Source organism: Halichoeres trimaculatus, unplaced genomic scaffold, assembly GCF_033239565.1.
Source record: "Halichoeres trimaculatus isolate MK-OKI-2021-1 unplaced genomic scaffold, fHalTri1.1 fHalTri1_scaffold_20, whole genome shotgun sequence".
In the NCBI taxonomy this organism is placed as follows: Eukaryota; Metazoa; Chordata; class Actinopteri; order Labriformes; family Labridae; genus Halichoeres; species Halichoeres trimaculatus.
This window is the reverse complement of record NW_027437198.1, coordinates 14,805,250-14,830,380: the sequence shown is the minus strand read 5'-3', so window position 1 is coordinate 14,830,380 and position 25,131 is coordinate 14,805,250. Positions and strand designations below refer to the sequence as shown.

Sequence of the window (25,131 nt, the reverse complement as noted above, 5' to 3'; positions counted from 1 at the left end):
CTGTCTAATGTATTGGTTTTGATAAGTTACTGATGGTTTTGGCTTCTTTAAAATGCTTGTCCAAGTTGCTCCATAAGGATCTTCATGATCCAGCTTAATGAATGAAAGACAGAAGTGAGCGACTGAGTGGATATACTCAGGATTAAGCTTTCAGGAGGGAGGAACATGACATCTCTGGTCACTCCAGTTAAGTCTGAATTGAAGTTACACAGTATGCAGAGCAATGCTTTCCAAAACTCAAACTGCACAATATGAAGGAAATAAAATAGCACAACAAATAAATTAACAATTTCAATAATTCCGTATTTGATTATTCTGCTTTGATATGTTGCTGCTACTAAAAATAAATGGAAATACTGAATATTGAAGTGATTCTATGACCCCACTCGTAAATCTTTGCAGGGAAACGTTACTACTAGTTTTTAACTCTGACAAGCATGAGCTCAAAGTGAACTCACGACTTTAACACCCTTACATCTTTTACCTTGTTCATGAGTTTTAGAGGAATGTAACTACGTGACTGACTCTAAGTGGTGGAATTATTGCCGTTTTGGCAGTTTAGCAATCACAAGCATGAGTCAGAGCTAGTCACAATACACTGGGTAAATGCAGGGGAGGAGCACTATTCTGTCAAACACAAAAACAAGGGAAAGCTCCGTGAGTCACTGGAATCAAACACCCCCTCACAGCCCAAGCGAACCCATCACAGAGCTTCCATCAGGTATGCGTGCTGCACTTCACCTCAGACTTAAAAAAAAGCACACAGAGATACGACACGCTGCTTTGACTTCAGTCCAATTCTGTTCAGAGAGTGTGACACATCCAGAAAGACACATAATAAACCTGATTCATCAACTTAACTCTCAAATTTATACCTCTACTTTGACTTATAATTTACTTGATGCAATATGAAGAGGTTGTGCCGCAGATGTTAAAGCAGCCATGTTTGTTTATTTTTCAGAGGGAGGCGACTTAGAGCAAAACATCCCAGAGGGTCCCCAACTGTCACTGTCTCACTCTTTTTTTTGCTTAAGAAAAAAAATAACGATAAATGTAATTCCTCATTTTATTTATTTATTTATTTATTTACATTTTTATCATAAAACTACAAAGAAAAGTTTGGACTTCAATAACTTCAGCTCAGACAACTTTATTCAATCCACAAGCTGCAATTTATCTGTCGTGCTCCAGTGTACATTCATGCCTGCAGCTTGGGACACGAGGAGATGTTTGAACATATTAAGTATTCTACATATGCAAATAGTAGGGCAAGATAACATAAAAGAAAATGAGGTAAAAACAAGACAATGTAAAAACTGTAATAAAGGGAAATAAAAAATAATGTACCCTAAATTCATATCAATTAAAGTCATTTAAAATGGGTGGGATCTGTGTTAGGAACTTAACAGCGTGAAGAATGAAGGACTTTGAGTAGCGATTAGCCTTTCTTTGGGGTACATTTTAACATCTGCCTGAAGGCACAAGAGAGAGAGAATTCATTTGACTGAACATGATCTGGTTAGCTGATAATTCTTTTTGCTCTTCCAGCTTCTTGTTCCTCTCAGATTGTGCCCAAGTGTCTCTGGTGAGCTCCAGTAATTTCAGAGCACACTATGATTAAGCTGTTCCTGTCTTTTACAGACAGCCTATTACACCAGCAGGTAGGAGAACATGTTAGAAGGCTTTGAGTGAAAGAATGGTGAAAGTTTCAAGAAAGTGTGTCAGACATTGAAAGAGTTTCAGTTTCTGCATAAAGTGAATTCTTTGTTGACCCTATTCGGCGATCAGCTCAAGGTTTACACTGAATTTGAGGTGAGTCAAACACAATGCCAAGATGTTTGTAGGAGTCAAAAATTTCAACCTTTTGATTGTGAGTGATACTTTCTTCCGGAGTTCGAGGACTTTGAAGTAAAAAGAGATTTTGAGGTAAAGACCTCCTGCTGGACAGTGATGAGGTCTTTTCAGGTTTAGCTTTGAACAGTTTCCTGATGTGGACTACCATTAAAAAATAAATTTTAACTAAGAATTTAATCTTTATTTCTGAGATGCCAGAGCCCGTGATTCCCATTGTTGTATCAGCAAAACAAAAAATCACCAAAACAGAACAAAAAACCCTTTTTCAAAAAAAGAAATGAATAAGTTAAAAAATGAATCTGAGTTTAAAGCCACAATTCAAGCAATTTTCTCAAATGTCTAAAATTCCGGTGAGAAGCATTGCTTCAATCTCAGTTTTGTGACTCCTGACACCTGACTCGCTGTACTTCCTGGAGACTATGTAAAGTGTCAGAAATCTGACTTTCAAACTCAAAATATTCTCTAAAACTGACAGAATTGGTCAAACCTCTAAACTATTTTTTCAATCACCCTCACTCTCTCATCCTGGCCGTTTCATGATAGACACGTCGTATTTGCAGAAAAAATCCTGTCATGTATTTTCAAATGTAACCCTTCAGCAAAATGAGCTTAGACTTTTTTTTAATTTACTCTCTTGCTTTAAAAGGGGCTGTGAGGAGTTTGATAGTTATCTTGAAAAAGTCTCCCTTCTAGATATATGCCTTATCGTAATCCACATTTTAAAATGAGATTATTAGCACCAGTATTGCTGGTTACACGTTATTTTAAATTGCTTCCAGTTCAGGTCAACCAGGACCTGTTTGATTTATGGCACGTCAAGGTCTCTATGACAACACCACGCCAGCTGATGAAGTTTAGAAGTAAAAAGAGATGAAACACAGTGATCTGTGTTTTTCTTTGCAGAAAACATTTTCAGTGATTAGTTTTGTAGTGATGGTGGACACAAGGGTCTAACTGTCAGACAGAAAAAGGACAGAAGAGCAGAAGAAAGATAAACAGAAGAGTGATACAGCCCAAGCTAAAGGCTAATTAGCCTTTAGCTTGGGCTGCATCACTCTATAACACAGGGGCTAAACTGTGATAATGTTAATTCCAACCCACAGTCAGCAGTTATTCTGCAGTGGTCTGTTCAAACTTTAGAGTCTATCAATAAAATGTAGAGTGAGGTTACGTTAGCTCTGATTGGTAGATGACTGGCAGGAAATAGCTAACCAGGATTTACCAACGTAACACATTACAGACATGTCTAGGAGCACTGGGCTGTCAGCTGTGCTAAATATAAACAGCTACTAAACTACTTACAAACTGACAGTGTTTACTTGTTGTCATCTTAGCCTACAGATATGTCCAGGCTGCCTCTACTACAATGTTTGCTTGATGACACGTTTCAAACCATAGCGCTACATAGCTTTGCTAATAAGTCCCTTACCTCGGCGCATCATACCCAGTAAAGAGTTGTCTTGAACAAAGAGAATTTGTTTCTATTCTCCAAAACAAACACATGCCCCTCTTAAAGTAATTTACAACAGTGTGCAGAGACTCCGGGCCACAAGGTGGTGGTGTTAAAACAGATCCTCCTCATAGCATCTTTAAGTAAACACACAAGCTAATGTAGAAAACCACTAAAGCCTCTTCACACTGCTGTTCACAGTCTAATCACAAGCATGGAGCTCTGTACTTAACACACACACACACACACACACACACGCACACACGCACACACACACACACGCACACACACACACACACACGCACGCACACACACACACACACACACACACACACACAGACACACACACACACACACACACACACACACACACACACACACACACACACACATTCACATTGTCTATAAATGCACCAACAGTTCAGCTGTAGTAAATTCAGTACCTCTCTTCGTCTCTCTCACAGCAGCAGATCTTTTTTTGGCTCGTGTAAAGACATGGAACCTCTTTTTATTCAGTGTTTTGTTCCTATTTTCATCTCTTGAAGAGCAAGTCTTCCCCTGCTGATTCTCTCTCTCTCTCTCTCTCTCTCTCTCTCTCTCTCTCTCTCTCTCTCTCTCTCCAGCTCTAAATCTCTCTGAGTCGCTCTCGCTCTCTAATTCCTATGCATGTGTCTGTGGTTGAGGGGAACAGGGACTTGGCTCTCCCCTCTTCCTCTCCTCTTCTTCTTCTTCCCCTCCTTCTCCATCCTCTGCTTACCTGTTCTCATCCTAACGGTGGGATCATGTTTTATTTCCAGCTGGTGATCATGGCTGGGACAGTGCTGCTGGCATACTACTTCGAGTACACGGACACGTTTCCTGTGCACATCCAGGGCTTCTTCTGCTACGACAAGAGCTTTTCCAAACCCTACCCAGGTCCGGAAAACATCAGCAAGATCCCCCCTGTGCTCATCTACTCGCTGGTCACAGCTGTGCCCACCTTCACGGTAAGAGCTGGAAGAATTCTTAAGGGTTAAAGGAGGTGTATTAAAAGAAGTGGATGTTTTCTCTTAAGCAGTGGAAGTTAAGGGTTTTGCCTTAAAGTTTGTGTGTTTTCTTGTGAAAAAAGGGATGCTCCAATCTAACTTTTCAGGTCCCGTTACCAATACCTGGGCTTTGGGTATTGACCAATACCGATACCGATCCTGATCCGATACCAGTGTGAAATAATAACCTGAGACAAGACTGGTAATGTTTTGAGTAAAAGACAAAAATGATTCTGCTTTGAGAGGCTGGATCGGTGCCGATACCCGATACCAGGATCCGATCGGTGCATCCCTTCTGAAAAATTGCTTCTTGTGCTCGTAAAGTGAGCAGATTGGCAAGCTGCATGGAGCAACCCCCCACCCTCCAGACAACAAGGAAATGTGACGGTGATGGATGTGCAGTTAGCCTGGATTGACTCACAGTTTACAGCAAGGAGATAACTCTAGGTTCAATGATGGGGAGATTAACTTAATATGTTATAACTTCTGGCAAAAATGCTGCATAGATACAAAAGTCTAAGATTTAAGGGATGAGAAATGGGATCACAACAGGAGGTCATTTTTAGAAGAGGGAGGGGGGAGTGTTATTGTTGTTGTTTTGTGTGTTACTCCTCCACGTGCATGAATGGGCCAGAAGCCAGGGAGCGTGAAATGCACAACACCTGGCACTGACTGTGAGCGCAGACACAATCCTCAGCAGCTGAAACCCCCAAAAGAAAACTTAAAAGAGAAGCAGAAAACACCTCAGATAGACTGAGCCTGTAAGCACAGTCCACAACAGACTAAACCCCCAAACTGGATTACATACACAGACAAAACCATGGCCCACTAACACTGCTAAGACCAGACCATCCAGTTCATGGGCTGAAAGGCTTTCCATCTTTATGCCTTCAGAGAGAAAACTCATTTGTAAAAAAATAGTTTATTAATTGTTTAATGAAGATGATAACACCAGAATGCCAACCCGCACACTTTCAGTCTGAAGCAAGTCTACCTTTGAAACTGCTCCAGCTGGGGATATATGACTTTGGACGTTGATCTGGGTCAGAGCACACTACTTACACCAGCAAGTTGGCCCTAACCTGTGCTGACAGAGGCTTTGGTGTGTAATAAGCAATGAGGTGGATCGCAGTAACTCTCTGTGATAGCTGCAGTCTGGTGCGAATGTGCTCCACTTTCTGCCTTTCTGTAGGGCTTCATCTCTTCTTCTTTTGTGCGGCAGCAGATAAGAGACAACTCACTGGAAAGTTTTTAGGATGTGTACTCAGGAAAGTTAGGTAACACTTTACTTTAGAGGTCTGCTAATTTCATCACACTTAGGTAATAATTAGACAAAGTTTTTTCTTATTATTTTTTTTAAATTAGCACATAACTTCTTTAAAATAATGTCTAAATTTATTGTCGCAAGTTACAATTGGTAGTTCACTGTTTTTTTTTTCCAGTTTCTTTGAAATTTACTCCAAATTTCAAGGTAAGAAGGTGACGATTAGCAAAAAAACATATTTATACTTAATTCACAACCCACCACAAAATGTTTTTAGAAGTATCCCAACGTTTCTGCTGTTTCCAGAGAAGCAGGTGATAAATAGCTGCTTAGTTCTTGAATACAGAAGTTAGGTTCATTGTTTCCTCTGATAATTACCTTTGAAATGTTAAGTGAATAATTCAATTTCCCAATAAGCAGTAGATAGTTAGCTATTTGTTGTTTAATTTCACCAAGTTCTTTAGTACCCAGTTTGTTGAGATACATAATTGAGATCACATGTAAAGTGATAAACCTTTATGATTAGGCCTATAATGTTTTACATGATACAACTGAAGGCTTCAGATGTGATATTCACCAAGAGTGGGGTTGTAAATTGGCCTTACCTGATTGTGATAGACACTGGGTACAGGCGCACTGCAAAACAGAATCTGGCCAGAAGTTATGAGCTAATTTCCACCAAATTCTTATGAAATTTTGGGGTTATTTCCAAAGAAATAAGAAAAAACTTTGTCTAATTATTACCTAAGTGCGATTAAATTTGCGGACCTCTAAAGTAAAGTGTTACAGAAAATTACTTTAATACTTTGGGTTCTCCAGCGGTCTTGGCACCAGACACTAAAAACCTGTTTGAACAGAAAAGTTTGTTACCATATATCTGAGTTTGTTTGGAAAAGAGGGGACCAGATCCTGTTTCTCGTATCTTTTGTAGGGTTGTTCATGTGTAGCTGACTCTGTGATCAGCTCTAGGATTATTAATCTGTTCATCAAGTTGTTTTAAAAAGTGAAGTCCAAAATTCCAGTCCAATGTTGTGTGTATCCACACTGTAGCTTCACCTGCCACTAGCTGGGGCTGTAGCTACAGTTAATGATCACTTTTCTCCAGCAGAGGGCGAAATGTTTCTCTCTGACTCGCGTGATGTGCATTTTATGCGAAAACCTGGCTCCTGATTTAGTCTGTAGACATTATCATCATCATTTAACTTTTTCACATGGTCTGGTGTTAAGCAAACTAAAAATAGCAAAAATAGTAAATATCAAAGAATCACAATTAAAATTGAACACCCCGAAAAGCATAACAGAATCGCGAGAACAGCATATTGTCCCAGTCCTACTGGAAATAGAGATAAATACACTGTGGGCAAACTTGTCTGTTTCTTGTTGTTTCTTACTTTTAAAACATTCAGGTACTTCAAATTGAAACTTATTCAAACAACCAGGAAGTCACAACTCAAATATACCATATACGTTTCCAATCCTGCTCTGCTTCGTAGTGTGTTGATGACACTGACTGAACCTTACAGGACTGTCAGAGCGCTTGAGTCGGGCGAATGAGGAGCGCCTGCACTTCCCAAGCTATTAATGAGCCTCAAACCTGTTGACTCCTGGCTTGGCTCTGCTCATTTTGGCCATTTGTAGTTTCAATTAAGTTTTGATTTTGACTGGATGTTTTGACATTTCCATGCACAACTTCCTGTCTCACTCAATCTGCATTTTCTTAAATTGATGCATCACAGGCAGCTCCAACACCTGGCAAAAACAGGATGTAGGTACAACCTGTGACCTGCCGTAGCAGGGACACATCCACACTGCAAAAACAAGCATCCAGACCTCTTTTTGTCTTTATAAAACTTGAAACAAGACATTTTTTGGACTAGTCAGGTGGATGTGGCTCATATTAAGTCTAAAAAGACATTCTTTTACTAAAAAGAAGACAAAAACACTTGATAAGGATTCTTTTTTTTTTCGAATGCAGACCACATTGGAGCGGATCCAGTGAGTTGACACATTGTCTTGAATGGAAACTTTCTGATCCAGTGCTATGACAGAACAGAGCCGGACCAAGACACACCTGGTGTTGTTAGTCATTTTGGAACCTTAGATCCATTTCAACTTTATACCAGGGGAGACTCAGAAACAGGGTCTGAGCAAGCGCATTAACACATTATTCACAAAAATAATGGTGAACAATGTTGTGTATAGCTTCTCTAAAAGGACAATTTTTTTTTTTTTTTTTGGTACGTGTCCTTTTTTTGACCGCAGAAAACAGTTTTAGCCCTAACCTGTCAGCATCCTCACATTCAGTTTCCTCGGTCCTGATGTCAGTGAGCTGACATTAAACTGAATGCCTCACCCAGGGGTGAGCCGTGACCTCACACCTCCCTTAAAAATGACCTCTAACATTCATGCACAATCACACAGACACAGATCAGAGCCTCCATCCCTCCCTCTGTTTTTTTTTTTTTTTTTTTTTAATCTTTTCTTTTTATTGACTTACTTATAAACACACATACACACACACTTGTGTCCAGCCTAGTCCAGAGTGGCTTGAATTCAGGTTAATGAGACAGATGGCAGGGTGGACTCCATGGTGGGAGAAAAGGGCATTGGTTGCTGCGACACCGGGAGCATATGTGCCCTGGTTGAAGGCTTTCTCACCTCTACCCTTGGTTGCCCCTTGACTTCTGTTCTCTAGAGCTTTATTTCTCTTTAAATGTGTTCGGCTGTTGTTTCTGTTTGGTGAAAGTTGTGTCACTGTTGGGAAAACGAAGAAATGCAGCAAAAGAAGAAGGGATGAAATCTTGATTCAGAGAGGAAAAAACTGACATTCTTTAACATTAGAGCATCTCTATCTGCTTCAACTATCTGTGCTTCTGATACGCATACAGAAGTAAATTTTACAGTCTGCAAGATTTCCACTTTGCCTGGAAGACAACCTCAACTCTGATCTAACGATAATAACCCTTCCACCTAAAATAGCACAGTTCTAAAACAACAGATTATTTTGATTTTTGCTGTGTTTTTTTTCGTTACCTTAACTGTTTCTTCCTTTTCAATACATTTTATGAATTATTCTCCCTATAAAAATGGAATACAGTGTATATTGTTATTTTACTGAAGCTGTGAAGTTGTTGCAATGTCACACGCAGCTCAGTGAATGGAAAAACATCTTTGTTCATGAATTCTGTGATAGGTTAGCAGGAATGGTTTGGTTTGCTTTGCCATTTGTCAGTCTTTGTTTTTTTAGTAACAGCCTCATTAGCACGCATTCTTTCTGTGAGAACATGTGAGTGAAGGTGATGTCGGTCTTAACAGACAGGTGCAGTGTCTTTCGTATCACCTGTTCACCTGATTCACACATATCCTCCTCAGGATGCGGAGACTGAGAGCGCTATAAATGATGTCGGATAATGGGATGCTCAGCTTTGCACCTCTTTGTGCTTTCCTCGTCAGAAAAACGGTGAACGAATAAACTTGTGACTCTCTTTCTTACCATTTAGTTCACATGACAAAAACCTAACTGCCTGTTCGTCTCCTCCATTTTCTTTTGTTCCTCTTTCTTTCTTTTGCTTCTGCTTCTCGGCCATTGCCATTATCCTCCTCATTCATCTCAAAGTGGGTGAAACATCCCAGAATATTGTCTTTTAATAGTCGCAGACTCAAAAAAATGGGGCCAGTCTGCCTGCGCTCTCAAATTTGACTAATGACCACTGACACAAATCAAGATCTGATTACTCACACACACAGAGCAGCATCCTCCAGCTGACTTGAGCAGACTCAGATGGATTCTGGGTCGCTTTTATTTATAACAGTGAACTCTTCACTCTCACACTTATTCCTCTTGTTTCACCCAAATTATAACCCTGTCAACACTCCAATTTTTCTGTGGACACTTATCCTCCAATTTCTAAAACTCATTATTACTGGAACATTAATTTCTTCTTAACCAGGACACATTCAATGGTTTTATTTAGAAAAATAAACCCTGTATTTCAATGTGAGCCTTTAATGGAGCAGACGGGGCAGAGGCAAGGAGCTAGAGTGCATCCCAGTGCAGTGCACAGAGATAATTTAGGAACAGTGGTTGAAATAATGTGATGCATTATTCACATGAATGCTATCAACGCGTGAATAACTCATTCATGCTGTATTAGCCGTAATCCCATTATTGCTCTACCTTACTGATGCTGCTCTTCTCCGTTCTCTAAATTCAAGGCTCAAGATTTAAAGTGTTTGAAACCATAAATTATTTGGAATGCCAATAACAAGATGTTAAAAATAGCCAAAGAAAAATAGAAATACTAAAAAAGATACACAAATAAAAAAAAAAAATCAGGCAGCTGAAGGCAGAAGAGAGTGGACATCATATTTTAAACAGGGCAATATAAGTGTGATATGTGCAAACATGAGGTAGTCTGTAATTGTTAAACTCAGTTGGGAGTCGAACAACCTCCTGTACCACTGGTCTGAGGGTAGGAGTTTGAACAGTCCACGCTGGAGGTGGGTTGGGTCTTCGAGGATAGAGGCAGCTCACCGGTGGACTCTGCGGTGGTAGATGCTCTGCAGGGAGAGCAGTGGAGTCTAAAGCTACGTTCACACTACATGCATTAATGCTCAAATCCATTTTTTTTGTTTGGCTGTTCAAATTGCATTTTCAAATATGGCCTCATCATGCACAGAATGGTGTTTACGGAAACAAACACGGCGGCAGCTGGTGGTCTCATTTACGATCTTGAGTTAAAAACAGTGTGTAGCGTCAGTCAGCAAAATTTGTGAGCAGATTATGTTACAAAGGAGGAAGAAGAGCAGAGTAACGTTTTTGTCTGCGGCGTAGAACTGGGACATGTGTCGCTCCACTGCAGTCGTCTTCAAAAAGATCCGACACGTAATTAGTAACACATTCGAAAGTGGCCTGAATGTGACGCTAAAATGACAGATTCATTGTGACCTGCGCTGTTCACACTGTCAGAAGCAAAGCAGATATGGGTCACATATGAGGGAAAAAATCGAATTCAGGTCACTTTTAACAAGGGATAGACTGATTATCGGCCTGGCAGATTATTGGTGCCAATATTCAACATTGGTCTTGAAGGTAAGAAGGTGACAATTAGCAAAAAGTTTATTTGAAATTAAATCACAAACCACCACAAAAGGTTTTTAGAAGTATCCCAACGTTTCTGCTATTTCCAGAGAAGCAGGTGATAAATAGCTGTTTAGTTCTTGAAAACAGAAGTTAGATTCATTGTTTCCTCTGATGATTAACTTTGAAATGTTAAGTGAATAACTAAATTTCCCAATAAGCAGTTGATAGTTAGCTATTTGTTATTTCATTTCACCAAGTTCTTTTGTACAGAGTTTGTTGATATGCATAATTGTGATCACATTCAAAATGATATACCTTTATGATTCGGCCTGTAATGTTTTAAATGATACAACTGAAAGCTTCAGATGTGATATTCACCAAGAGTGGGGTTGTAAATTGGCCTGACTTGATTGTGATAGACAGACATTGTGAGTACAGGTGCACTGCAAAACAGAATCTGACCAGAAGTTATGTGCTAATTTTCACCAAATTCTCATTAAATTTTTGGGGTAATTTCAAAGAAATAAGAAAAAAGAAAGTCTAATTATTATTTAAGTGTGTTGAAATTTGCAGACCTCTGAAATAAAGTGTTACCAAAAAAACATCTCCCTCCCATAGGCCACTTCGTCCTCGCCGCTGAAATTTAAGTTGCTGTTGCTTTCTTCTACCCACAGCATAAAAGTTGGTCCTGACACAGCTGAGAAACTGTCCCTATTGTTGCTTATCATTCTCAACCACGTTTTCTGTGTTTATTGTGTTTGAACAGATTCTTGTGGGAGAGCTGTGTGCATTTTTCACCAAGGCAGAAGGAACCCAGGAGAAGACCATCGTCACTGCTGACTGCTGCTACTTCAACCCCCTGCTGAGGCGCATAATACGCTTCCTGGGTGAATGTGCTGTTCTGTATTACACAGACACTCTCACGGGCTTGTGAAAGGGCATTTTGTGTCTATTTGTAGCTCCAAGGGAGGAAAAAAATGTATACCAATAAATTAATGTGTGTGAATGTGGCCATGCTGAGCTCCAATCATTTAGAAAACAGAGCTGTTACATGTTAGTGCTCATTAGATGAGAAGGTGGGATGTAATTTTTTGTTGAAACACAATGACTCTTTCTTCAGCAGCGTTGCAGAGAGGTTCTTGTGAATATGAGGTAGCTGATAAATTTGCATGTTAAGGTGATTTAAACGAGAAGCAGATGAAATTTTACACCTTAGCTGATAATGAAGTGCGAGGTCTATTTCAGGAAGTAAAAAATGTACCCCATGTTTGATCTTTTAGAACTTCCCGTCCCGTGTATAACGCTCATTTTCTCTTTACACCCTTCTCCAGGTGTCTATGCCTTTGGCCTATTTGCAACTGCCATCTTCGCCAACGCTGGGCAGGTGGTGACAGGAAACCAAACGCCTCACTTCCTGTCTGCCTGCAGACCAAACTACACAGCATTAGGCTGTCAGTCCACCACGCAGTACATCGCAGAGCGCCGAGCCTGCACGGGCAACCCGCTGGTTGTCATGTCTGCACGTAAATCCTTCCCATCCAAGGATGCAGCACTCAGTGTCTACTGCGCCCTGTACACAGTGGTAGGTTGGATTGTGCCGTCTCTGATCAGAGATGAAAGAGTCGTTTCTTGTCTCATCTCTGATAAACTGAGTCAGGCAGTTAAGATCTTTGTGTGTCTTGTGCTGCTTTCTGTGTTTATTGTACCCTACTGTGCGTGCCCTCCTTTGTGCCTCTCTGCAGATGTACGTGACACTGGTGTTCAAGACCAAAGGCACACGGCTGACCAAGCCCACCATCAGCCTCACCCTTCTCTGCCTGGCCATGCTGGTTGGCATAGTCAGAGTGGCTGAGTACCGCAACCACTGGGCCGATGTCCTCGCTGGGTTTTTCACTGGAGGGTCCATTGCAGTGTTTTTGGTGAGAGTGACAAGAAAAGAAGGAAAATAAGAGCTTTTATCCATGTTTCCAGACTCTAAAGCCCCGTTTCCACCAAGCGGTTCAGTTTGGCTTGTCTCTAGCTTGTCTTATCCCGGGACAGATCCCCAAATAACTGAGACAAGCCGTCCCACTTTTTGGCACCCTTCCGTAGTGGTGCCAGACAGAACCGATCCGATCTCAGAAGGTGGAGCAACAACACTGCAGACCGTTGATTGGTTGAAAGAATCGTCACTTACTAAGCTACAGCAGCTGCATTTCTCCTGGTGGCACAGTTTTCTCTGAAACAAAGCTTGATTGTAATTTGTATCAAAGAGCTACATGCCAGTCACAAAGAAGATGAAATGCTGGATGGATTCCATTGTTGCTCTTTGTTTACTGTGTTGTTTTACTCATTTTTCTTCTTTGGTGGATTTATTAGTGGGGTACACTGTGTTGCGCTGCCATGGTGTCACACTATTATGTTACTGATGCGACTGTCAGCATCCAGCTTACAATGCCGCCTACCACGAGGGGGCACAGTTGGCTGTGGAAACACAAGCAGGACCGAGCTTAACAGAGCCAACCCATACCAAACTGTATTGATCTAAACCTGACTGCTTGGTGGAAACGGGGCTTAAAACAAGACGTGAACAACTTAGAAACCACTTGGTCTTTGGTGAGGGAGGAGGGGTGACAGACACATGAATAATGATGATTGGCTAAAGGTAAGGTACAATTTCATGGTAAGCTAATCAATGCCAGAGTTAAGGCGGGTGTTGTTACAAACCTTAACACGTTGCAAACAGCTACACAACAGAAGTAGATGCAAAAATGATGATGAAGCAGTAAAACTGGTGTTTTCAGCATTAAATTACTGGCAGTACTTCTGAAACATCATAGGCTGCATTCCATTTTTACTCGGAACTGAGAAGTCGGGAGTGGAAATGACGTCATCTCTGAGTTCGGTGTTCCAGTTGCCAAGTCGGAAAAACTTGCCATAAAAGCAGTATTTCTGTATATAAACATAGAATTAAACAGTATATATGGCTGATTTATTGCGAAAGGCACTAATCAGAAATTCTAAAATAAAAAGAATCGAATAAGAGCTTAATTACTAACCCCGAAACTCGGAATTTCCTACTGGGAACTCGGGGTGGTGTGGGTGCCCCCACTTACAAGTCGGAAATTCCGACCTCTAAGGGCGTTCCCACTCGGGACTCGGAAATTGGGACTTCCAAGTACAAATGGAATGCAGCAATAGGCTGCCCTCATGGGGAAGCAAAATCACACGCTGTGTGTGCCTTTTTTTTCTTTTCACCCCTGTCTTTCAGAAAGTTTGTGCACGCCACTGGACAAGAATCTACATGGGAGGTGTAAACTACCTCCCAGAGCAAAACCTGCTGAAAGTTCCAAATTCTTTTCTTGTGTTTAAAGGTTTCTCAAAAAAGCCACATAACAATTATTTTTCCTTGAAACTAATTATATTTGTGAAGGAGAAGGTTGGTTACTAATTTAATTACATTTTTGGTAGGGTAATGAGTATCTGTGACTAATTGCTTTTTTAAAAGTAATTAAATGAAAACTAAAGACACTTAACAACCACAAAACAGTACGCACTATGGACTTCGGTAGGCAAACTAGAAAATTTTCCAAAAACTTTTTCAAGTTCATGGTGGATGAACATTATAGGTAAACTTTGCTTCAGTTGAAATACTTTACATATAAACTTACAGACAAAAGAAATGTGAATTATCCTTAAAGCTTTCTTCTTGTTGCCTCATGCTACATCTTCTACCCCTTTTTTTGATCTCTAGGTGACTTGTGTGATAAACAACTTCAAACAGCTGCAGCCCACTCCTCTTCCACTGCGACCCCAGCGGCCTGAGTCCGTGCTGGGGATGCCAATGGTGACGATGCCCTGTGTGGAAAGTCCACTCGAAAAGTTAAGTGGCCCTCAGGTAAGGGGCGGGGGTAGGTGTGAGGTACGCCTGCGCTCACTAAAGACGGGCTGAGATACTCATCCCTTGTCTCTTACCTGAATCCTTGTTCTTCCTTAAGAGGAAAAAAAGCCTCGACACGCATGCTCCAGGATCCCCCTCTTGCACCCTGAAACCTCACAGAAACACCCAGTGGATCCCTCAAACTTCAAACAATGTTGTTTAGAGGATGGAAGAAAAAGTCGTGCAAATGTTTACTTGGAAAAAAAAAAGATGCTCTCCTTTATACGCAAAGCCAGTCACTTTTGCAAGATAGAGAGATGGAAAGGTATCATTTAGGGAAACGTACTGTGGTTTGTTCGGGAAGTGTAAGGGTTAACTGTATTTTAAAGCTTTAAAACACCACAGGTGATATAAGTTAATAATAAAAAGTTAACTTTGATCGTTAAAGAGGCTGTGAGGAGTTTGAAAAAGGCTTCCTTCTAGATATATGCCTGTTTGTAATCCACACTTGAAAATAAGATTGATTATTGATCAATTTAGAAGTGATGGTGGACACAGGAGCCTAACTATCAGACAGAAAAAGGACAGAAGAGAAGAAGAAAGCTTAACAGCCCAAGCTAAAGGCTAATTAGGCTAATTAGCCTTTAGCTTGGGCTGTATCACTCTATAACACGGGGCTAAACTGTTTGTGATAATGTTCATTACAACCCACAGTCAGCAGTTATTCTGCAGTGGTCTGTTCAAACTTGAGAGTCAATCAATTAAATGAAGAGTGACGTTACATTAGCTCTGATTGGTAGATGACTGGCAGGACATAGCTAACCAGGATTTACTGGCGTTACACATTACGGACATGTCTTAGAGCACCGGACTGCCAGCTGCGCTAAATACAAACGGCTACTAAACCACTTACAAACAGACAGTGTTTACTTGTTGTCACATTAGCCTACAGATACGTCCGAGCATCAGGCTGCAGACGTCGCTAAGATAAAGCCAGCTCTATGTTTGCTTAATGTCATGTTTCAAACCATATCGCTGCGTAACTGTACTGATAAATACTTTACCTTGGCACGTTGTATCAAGTAAAAAGTTGTCTTGAACAAAGATCATTTGTTTCGATCAGATCTCCATTTAATTCCAAAACAAAAACACGCGCCCTGCTGAAAGTAATTTACGACAGTTTGCGGGGCCCGGGAGTGCAGTTAGAACAGATCCTCCTCATAGCATCTTTAAACATTTCCTCTAACATCCTCTAAAAATATTCTTTAGCAGGAGTCTTCATCCTAGTCTTAGTGGTCTGTGTCCTGTGTGGTCTGTCACTAACCCTCACCTGATTGCCTCTTTTCCTCTGTCTCCCACCTCTCCTCTCACTCTGCTCCCTTGTCCCTCACTCCCTCAGCATCCTGCACTCTCCGCCTCCTCCCCACCTTACAACACCTACGTCCAACCATTCTAACCAACTCTGAATATTTTTTGCCTGTCCTCGCCACTCCTCACCATTATCTGTTGCCTTATTTCTGTTTCTGCTCTTTACACCTGTTTCTCCTCCACCTCCTCTCCTCCACCTCCTCATCCCCCGGACATTGCTCTTGATTATTCTTTTCTTCACTTTTCTCTCCCCCTTCGCCCTCTCTCTTTCTCTCTCTGCTCCATCCTCCCTCTCTTTTTCTCACTCCTCTCTTTCCCCTGCAGACTCCGCGGGGATCTCCGTTCACCGAGATCACATGACCATCAGCCCTATCGGTTCCCCACCACCCCCGATGTCATCATTCCGTCTCGCTCCATTTCCAGCGAAGTCTAGACCAGCCTGAGCAGCACTCGCCACAGTGTGCTGCCCATCCAGGTGGGCGGTACGCAACGCTGCATCGCTCTTATTCCACACAGGTCTAGACCTCCTGTAATAAACCCAGAAACCCTAACCTTTTGCTATTTGAACCCCCGGGGAACCGATAGGCACATTTTCAGACTTTCTCTTTGCTGGAGCAGTAAAGAGCTGAACATTGAGTCAGGTACATCCTTTGATTTTTGTTCATTTACTACAAGTAAAGACTTTTCTTGTTTTATTTTGAGTCTGAACTCAGTCATGGGAACTGTAGCTACGAGGAATGTCTGTCTTTTTTTCTTTTTTTTTGACAACAGTGCAATTAAGTGTTCATCCTTTGAAGAGAACAGGTGCTGAAAACAAAAAGTGGTGTTGAACTTTGACTTATAGGACATTTGATATCAAGAGTTTGACATGTTGGACCAAAAGAACCTGCTGAAGGATCCCTGCTGCTGAGATTTACCTGTAAAAACCTCCTTTGAGCAAGCCATATGCACAGACACACTCACACCGGAGTCACTTTTGGGATATTTAAAACTCTTGCATTTATTTACTATCCTGAAACTTCTCCTTCTCCTTACTTCTGGTGAACGATCTCACTCCTGATTTGATGACTGATTATTTGTCCCCAACTGCACTTAGAACTCCCAACACATGTTTTTTTGTCCCTGAAAGTAATTCACATCCCACCCACGACCTTAAAGACTTCAGTACAGCACACACTGCAGTTCGAGTAGCAGTTCCCTTGTCAGCTCCGCATGAGTTTTACTCAGATCAAAGAATTTATCTCAGATCTCTCAGCAGAAGCAAAAGACAAAAGCAAAGAGGATCAAAGTACCAACATCGTCCCTCGGCTTCCCTGGCTGTGTTTTTATCTGATTGTCACTGCTTCACCAGAAAAGAACTGAAATACAAACACATTTGAGAAGACAGAGCCAAGCTTCCAACTGCAGGTGGGCTTTAACAGTGAGCCAAACTGAGAGGCACCGCATTCAGGAACCAATATTTGTGTTTTGTATTGGTGTGAGATGAGTAGCTGTCATGCAAAACTCTTTCTGTTTCGTCAACATCTCTACGGAGGATTTGCTAACGACTGCCAGAGTCATGTAATTATTGTGATTTATTTTTTAAATTTTATTGATGGATTATTTATTGTTATTTACATTCAGTGTGATCGACATGGGCGCTCAGAGAGGCGTGACAGTTTTGCTAATTTTGATTTGCACACTCCCTGAAATCTACCTTTTTTTTTCCCCCAAATCTCTTTCTTCTTCCTCTTCTTCTTTTTCCACTCTTGTCTCTGTGGCGTTGGGTTTCTTGACTGTAATGCCATCACTGTGCTGTGAAATGTTTCCCTCTGCTGGACAACACACACACATACACACACATACAAACTCACACACACATAGAGACATGCACACAAGATTAAAGATTGATTTGAAGGAGCACATGCATATTTTGAAAGCACACACACACCATCGTCACATGTATATCCCCTGACTGGTTGCTGATACTTGTTTGTATAGTATTGTAAATAACTTTTTTGTAATAACCTTTAATTTTTACACAAGCATCATCACTAAATGGAGACTGGGAAACATGTTGTGTTTATTATTATCATGAACAATGTTTACGAAGGTGCTGAATCCCTCCTGGAAAACACCTGATGTATGCAGGAGCACTCATATGGCTGAGTCCAAACACATATCTGATGAACCAAGGATGAAATGAGTAAAATGTTTACTCATGATTTCAGTCATGCTCTGTGTTCTTTGATCATGCAACCTAAATTCAGTGATCATAAACTAAAAATCCTCCTCCTGTTTTGTCACATCTTTGGGTACATTCATGCTCAAACAGACAACTTCCAGAGTCGACAATGCTGGCTTAAGGTAAGCTCTTAAAATCCAACCTCTAACAGTAAAATCAAGTATTTTCATTTATGCTTCGCATTCGAAAGTTGCAGGACAGCATATGCGTTAAAAACGGGGTGTTTAGAATTTTTCCTGGGTGAGCCAGTCACAAATGGAAAACACAGCTGTTCATACCTGCCATCAAAATCATTTCTATGTGAGTCTGAAGAGACCACTCCTCACTTCCAGACGCTCTATTCAAACAAATGTGACCTCAGTAAGTTTCCTTTGCCAATAAAAACAGTAAGACATCCTTCAGTCCTTTGGAGTGATCCTTATGTGCAGAAACATTAAATGTGATGGCTAATTGCTAAACAAAAGGAGGATCGATGTCTTTCTTTAGTTTTTGTCACACATCCCACTTTGTGATTGAATCACTGAAGTTGCACTTGGTACAAGGTATCAGTTGGACTTGAAAGATGTGTTTCTGATCGCCAATGCCCCCTCCCTTTTTAGGCCTGCTTGTGCTTTCTCCAGTCCCTAGAAAACTGTTTTTTATATGGTGTTCATGTAGGTGCAAAATGTGTTACTGTCCACCAACAATGAGCTCTGTTTGGTTATAATTTTGAAGACTGGGTTTGTCACAATCATCTGCAGCTGGAATCCTGTTTTCTGATAAAACTGAAACAAACATGGAAGTAAAAAAAAACAACAATCTCCTGAGACAATGCTAAATCATAGCACTTATTGCAGTCAGAGAGTTGTAATGATAAAACATGTTATTTAGGAATAAAAATACCAGAAACTGAGTAAAGAACAATAAAGTTGTAATAATAGAAGCAAAAAATATATAATTCATGTGAGAAAAATGTCAGCATTTGGAGCTATTTTCAGACCTCAGTTCTCTAGACGGTTTCTCAGCAGAGGGGCTGAGCTCACAATGATCCCTTGTGGCTGATTCACCTAATATTGACAAGAACCTCATATAACCCCACTCCACAGAAACTGAACAACCCCTTGAGCTCTGTTATTTCTTGTCAGGATGATAAAGTCGTGATTTATCAAGCATCTTGTACATCAAATCTAAAAACAGTGACAACCCGCTTGTGCAGAGGGCCTGGGAACATAAATCACAAACTTCTGAGTCATTGGTGTTCTCATTAGGCAGTAATACCAAAATATTTAACAGGTTTCAGTCATTATTTCTTTTAAATCATTAGGTGCTGTTAAACTAGTAAAACCTAAAATTTAAGATCACAATGCTAGATTTCCATTGTGCAAAATCTTACCTGAGAATCCAATCTGTGTCTGTGTCTGTACAGGACACATGAACTAGAGCAACAAAATTAATTCACCCTTGAGCTCTCTTTAGGATCACAAAATGCTACTTTCAACCAAACAGCTTTACTCTCATTGTAAAGTCTGAAGTTACGTCATCAAAAAATGATCTTGCCACAGTCGACTGTCGTGAATACAAAGCACCTATCTCTTTCAGATCTGAAACTCCAGGGGAGAGACACGTTTCCTTTGATCTTGTTGGAACAGACCCTGTTTTGTAATAACTTGTGACATGAGAGCATTAAAAAGATATTGCAATAAGAGTTCCTGTCAGTGTGTACTGCTTGTTTTGTTGCAATATTCGCAAAATGATTCTTCAATGATTCTTAAAACGTGTATCAAAAAAAGCTGCTTTGTTTTCTGTACTAAAGGTTTTTTGTAGGCAGGACATTTTTTTTTGCCAAAACAACTTAAATTTAAGAATTATTGTACTTTCAAAAAAAGAAAAAGAATACATACTCTCCCTAAAACCCCATCTGACAGGTTTTCACTTTAACACACATCAGCTGTACAGTGACTTCAGAAGAACAGTGCAGCCTGGTAGGTGTTCAGAGACTTTTTGAGTGTCAGAAGATGAAGGACAGACTCATCATGAAAAGGATGCAGGACTTAACTCCTTGCAGAGGTCAAGATGCCCTTGCTTTTTACCTTGAATGGGACAAAGTCTAAAAACAAGTCCATACTTTACATAAATGACATCATTGAGACTGTTTTTCAGACATGTCCTTCATTTGTTCTCATTATTTAATCGTGCTGTCTGCAACAATCCATCAATTTGACCCTTAAAATGATGACATGAACTCAAATGCTCACAGTGCGTACCCAGCACAACTGTCGTCTTCTCTGTTCATGTTCATCATGTTCTACCAGCTGTTCATACAAATCTGGGTCAATCTATTGATCAGTTTATCTTTATCTAGTTCAGATTTTATCTCAAGACACTTTCCACATTATGAGCAGGTGCAGACCTGAAGGGAGAATTGATAAAAGTTTTGAGCCTAGTTTAAAAGTACATAGGGTGTGTGCCTCAGCTCAATCTCCCATACTACTTTTAGAGATACTTATGAACAAATGAAATACCTCGCTTTAATTTGAGATCTTGTAAATAAATAGATTATCTTTGAGCCTCTAATAAAATAGGATTAAAAGGATAAGATGATCGCATTTAAGAAAAAAAAAAATTACTCTTCACCTTGTTGCCATCATGCAAAACTGTATCCATAAGAGTATCTGAGTGACAGTGAGAAGGGTTGGTATGATTTGCTTTAAACTTGTTAAAACAACATGTTTGTTTATATGTGTAGTTTGCATTCCTGTTGGTGTCATTTCGTTTTACATATCGTTTTATTTATTATAACATTTCTACCATTTTAATCAATTGTAGACCCATTAGATAACAAACATTAAATAACTTACACTCCTAGAAGTTTTGGAAGTGTATGGAATAAGTTATTTATGGAATATCATCTCAAAGTTTATTTAAAGTATTTGATTTCTAATCTTGATCATGGTTTTTGTTCTGCGCAAGTCAGTATGCTTTAGACATCTTTGATTTCTCTATTGTTTGGTTAGTCGGTTCATAATCATTTCACTTTTCATTTTTACAGCGTAACATATTCATAGTTGCTTTTTTGCATAATGTAAGATTGTTATGAAAAATATTGCTTACACATATTTAACATTTACATGTTGATACCTTATTTGACCACGTCTTTCACCCCTAACTCTAAAGAGCAGGAGCCTCCAACCGGTAGCTAACAGCTAATAGCTTTTAGCTAACAGCTCGTGAGTAGCTCGCAGGTCCTCAATAAACAGCTTGCCAAGCAAATGGAAAATGAAGAAAATAAATTTTAATTTATTTTTTTTTTCCTTTTTGAAGGAAGAAAATACAAAGTTTCGACGCATATCTATGTACCACAACTCTATCCAACGTCTCCTCCCTAACCCCACAAAGAATATCAGCCAATCACGTTGGTATTTATGACTTCATCAACGGTCCGAGCAGCAGCCTACAAGCTAGTGTGTGGACTTAGTAGCCGGTGACTATTGTTTTTTTAACCGTGTGATATGTGAACGGAATCACTGTTACAATTTTGAATTTTATATCATTTTTATAAAAAGCTAGCATACAATAACTGAACTTAACAGACAAATTGCAAGGCCCAGGTCGACAGCATGTTGTGTCGAACATCATATTCCAGGTAAGCCCATGATAAGGTGCTTTAACGCATTTATAAATGTGCAAAAAAGAAAAAAAAATTAAATAAGGGGACTAGAAGTAGCCCACAACTTATTTTACTGTCAGAAAGCAGTAAAGGCTGAAGACCCGCTTTAGAGACTATGCATTTGCATGTGAAATCCACAAGATGGCATTATACATCATAGACATGTACGTCTATATGCTTTTAGCAGACTAAAGGAAGACAACTCCAGTCAGCAGTCATCTTTTCAGACATCTTTAAAATTCCCATGCTGTGTTAAATTAAACGGGCAATCCCAGTAGCTCATGAGACATAATGAGGTCCATTTTTTAATGTCACAAAAGACTGAAAGAAGTAGGTATACATTAGTGTGTTTGTGCCATCTTATTTTAAGAGTGAGCAGCTTATGGTCTCAATTTAAGAGCTACATTCTCCTTAAACAGAGAGAACACTGTCCATGAATCACACCGAAAAGCTGATCAAAGAAACCTTACAGTGCAGCTGACACTAATTGCAGCAAGCACAATTCTTAAGACTCTTAGAGAGATGCACCTGCGATTCCTATAAAATCTCTGCTTGACTGAATTTAAACGACCACCAAAAATCCAAGTCAGAGGGGTTCAAAGGATGACGCTGTTTCCTTGCTCAAATCCCACCTGCAGCATCTTTCTGACTCCCTCCTTTTTTCCCCATGCCCATACAGGCCTCATTAGTGTGAACAGCACAACTCCCTGTGTTGGCTCTTCTAGTCCGCTGCATCATTTTTTAATTTAAGGGTGTAGTGGACACTAGAGGGAGATCTCACACTAAAATAGACAGGAGGAAGTGAGTTAAGTGATGACGTGAGACCAGGGCTGGATATAGATCAGTGTGCTGTTGAGTTTTGTTGGTTGGAAGTCGCACAGTAAACTTCAGAGCCTCCATACTCGAGTCTGCTCGTCTCTTTTGTTATCGACCTCCACATTGGTGACCCCGACGTGATTATGTCGGTTGAAGCCGGTGGCGACGGAGGGCTTGGAGCCTCAGCAGTAGCTTCTGCTGGTTCTCCGGCGGTTTTTGCTGCTACAATGAAGCTGCCGGAATTTTGGCAGCACGACCCGGAGCCGTGGTTCCAGCATATCGAGGCACAGTTTCACCTCCGGGGGATCTCGGTGGATGAAACAAAGTATTACCACGTGGTGGCAGCCTTGGACTCGTCAACTGCCCGTAGAGTCATGGGTTTCCTGAGGGAGCCACCGGCCGCTGGGAAGTACGAGGCTCTCAAGGCACAGCTCCTGCGGTTGTTCCGGCTTTCAGACACAGAACGAGCAGATCGCCTGTTGTCCCTTAACGGATTAGGAGACAGCAAGCCCACGGAGTTAATGGAGAATATGCTAGCGCTACTTGGCGCAGGTGACGTCTCGTTCCTGTTTGTGCACCTCTTCCTACGGCAGCTCCCGCCTCAGGTACGAACAGCTCTGGCAAACTCACCGCTTGTGCGCACCAAAGATTACCGCGGATTAGCAGAGGAAGCAGACCGGATCCTACTAGCATCCCGCCAGTATAGTATACAGGCTGTATCATCACCCCAACCCCCTCTCCTGAGAGCGGAGGAGCTGACGACTCCTGTGGCTGCCGTGTCGGATCGGCGGAGAGAGGACGGCGTGTTATGCTTCTATCATCGCCGTTTTGGCTCGAAAGCTAAGCGGTGTATCCCGCCCTGCTCTTTTGCTGTCCAGGGAAACGGGAGGGCCGGCGCTCGTTAGCGGCTGTGAGTGCTGGCAACGCTGATAAGCTGCTGTTTATTGAGGATTCGTTGTCCGGTCGGCGTCTGCTGGTGGACTCAGGAGCACAGCGGAGTATCCTACCTGCCTCGGCCGCGGAGGCCCTGGGGAATGGACACGGACCCCCGCTGGACGCGGCCAACGGCACCCCCATTCGTACATTCGGCACCAGGTTTGTGACTGTGTGTTTTAATGGGCGCCAGTTTGGATGGGACTTTGTGTTTGCTTCTGTGTCCGTACCTATACTGGGCGCGGATTTTTTATGCGCTCACAGGCTGCTGGTGGATGTTTCAAACCGCCGCCTTATTGATGCGGTGTCCTTTGCTACGTATCCCTGTACACTGGGGGGGCCGGGACCCCTCCCCCTTGCTAACATGCTTGCCACAGGGGACGTTTATCAGCGTCTCCTGGCCAAATTCCCAGCTCTGACTACCCCCACTTTCTCTGCTAAAGTGGCCAAGCATGGAGTTGAACATTATATCACCACTGTTGGTTCGCCTGTGTATGCAAGAGCACGCCGTCTGGATGCTGCTAAACTGGCTATAGCAAGGGAGGAGTTTTCTGCAATGGAACGGCTGGGCATTGTGCGCCGCTCAAACAGCCCCTGGGCCTCCCCACTGCATATGGTGCCCAAGGCTGACGGCAGGTGGCGTCCCTGTGGGGATTTCCGTCGCCTTAACAACATTACTACTCCGGACAGGTACCCAGTTCCACACATTCAGGACTTTTCTGTACATCTGTCTGAGGCCTGCATTTTTTCCAAAGTGGATTTGGTGCGGGGTTATCATCAGGTGCCAGTCGCTCAGCAGGATGTGCCTAAGACTGCTGTAATCACCCCCTTTGGACTGTTTGAGTTCCTGCGTATGCCTTTCGGCCTCAAGGGGGCAGCACAAACTTTTCAGCGGCTAATGGACTCTGTTTTGCGGGATCTGCCTTTCCTGTTTGTCTATTTGGATGACATTCTGGTGGCTAGTGCTTCTGCTGAGCAGCATCTGACACACCTTAACCAACTCTTTGAGAGACTGAGTGAGCATGGACTGATTGTGAACCCAGCCAAGTGTCAGTTTGGACTGCCAGCGATCGATTTCCTCGGCCACCGTGTCTCGCCTGAAGGAGCTGTCCCTCTGCCGGCTAAGGTTGAGGCGATAGCTGCTTTTCCACGACCCCGCACAATCAGGTCCCTGCAGGAGTTTCTGGGTATGGTGAACTTCTACAACAGGTTCATAGAGAGAGCGGCTCAACTGATGCGCCCTCTGTATGAAGCGCTGAGGGGGAAGAAGGATAGCCAGGAGGTGGACTGGTCTTCAGAGAGGGTCCAGGCGTTTGAGGGTGCCAAAGCAGCTTTGGCCAACGCCGCCATGCTCTCACACCCCTCCCCTACTGCACCTATAGCTCTTACTACTGACTCCTCTGACTATGCAGTGGGTGCAGTATGTGAGCAGTGGGTGTTAGGATCCTGGCGGCCTCTTGCCTTTTTCAGCAGAAAACTGCGTGACAGTGAGAGGAAGTACAGCACGTTTGATAGAGAGCTCCTGGCCCTTTTCCTGGCTACACGACACTTTAGGTTCATGCTGGAGGGTCGCCAGTTCACCGCATTCGTGGATCACAAGCCCCTTACT

At 41.7% G+C, this 25,131-nt stretch overlaps 1 protein-coding gene across 5 annotated transcripts in view; it reads left to right on the top strand.

Moving 5' to 3' along the window:
- The window catches only part of plppr2a (phospholipid phosphatase related 2a), a 146,955-nt gene extending 127,144 nt beyond the window's left edge, over nucleotides 1-19,811 (top strand). For 2 of the 5 annotated variants that reach the window (XM_074696134.1, XM_074696133.1), the window contains 6 exons: nucleotides 4,102-4,290; nucleotides 11,443-11,563; nucleotides 12,008-12,258; nucleotides 12,419-12,595; nucleotides 14,410-14,537; nucleotides 16,228-19,811. In XM_074696134.1, the coding sequence (XP_074552235.1) occupies nucleotides 4,102-4,290; nucleotides 11,443-11,563; nucleotides 12,008-12,258; nucleotides 12,419-12,595; nucleotides 14,410-14,537; nucleotides 16,228-16,336 (975 nt within the window). In that variant the 3' untranslated portion in view covers nucleotides 16,337-19,811. Of the gene's footprint in view, nucleotides 1-3,866; nucleotides 4,291-11,442; nucleotides 11,564-12,007; nucleotides 12,259-12,418; nucleotides 12,596-14,409; nucleotides 14,554-15,934; nucleotides 16,129-16,227 lie in introns of those variants that run through there. The other 3 variants (XM_074696132.1, XM_074696131.1, XM_074696130.1) reach the window with 3 other exon arrangements.
- Nucleotides 19,812-25,131: the final 5,320 nt, after the last annotated feature.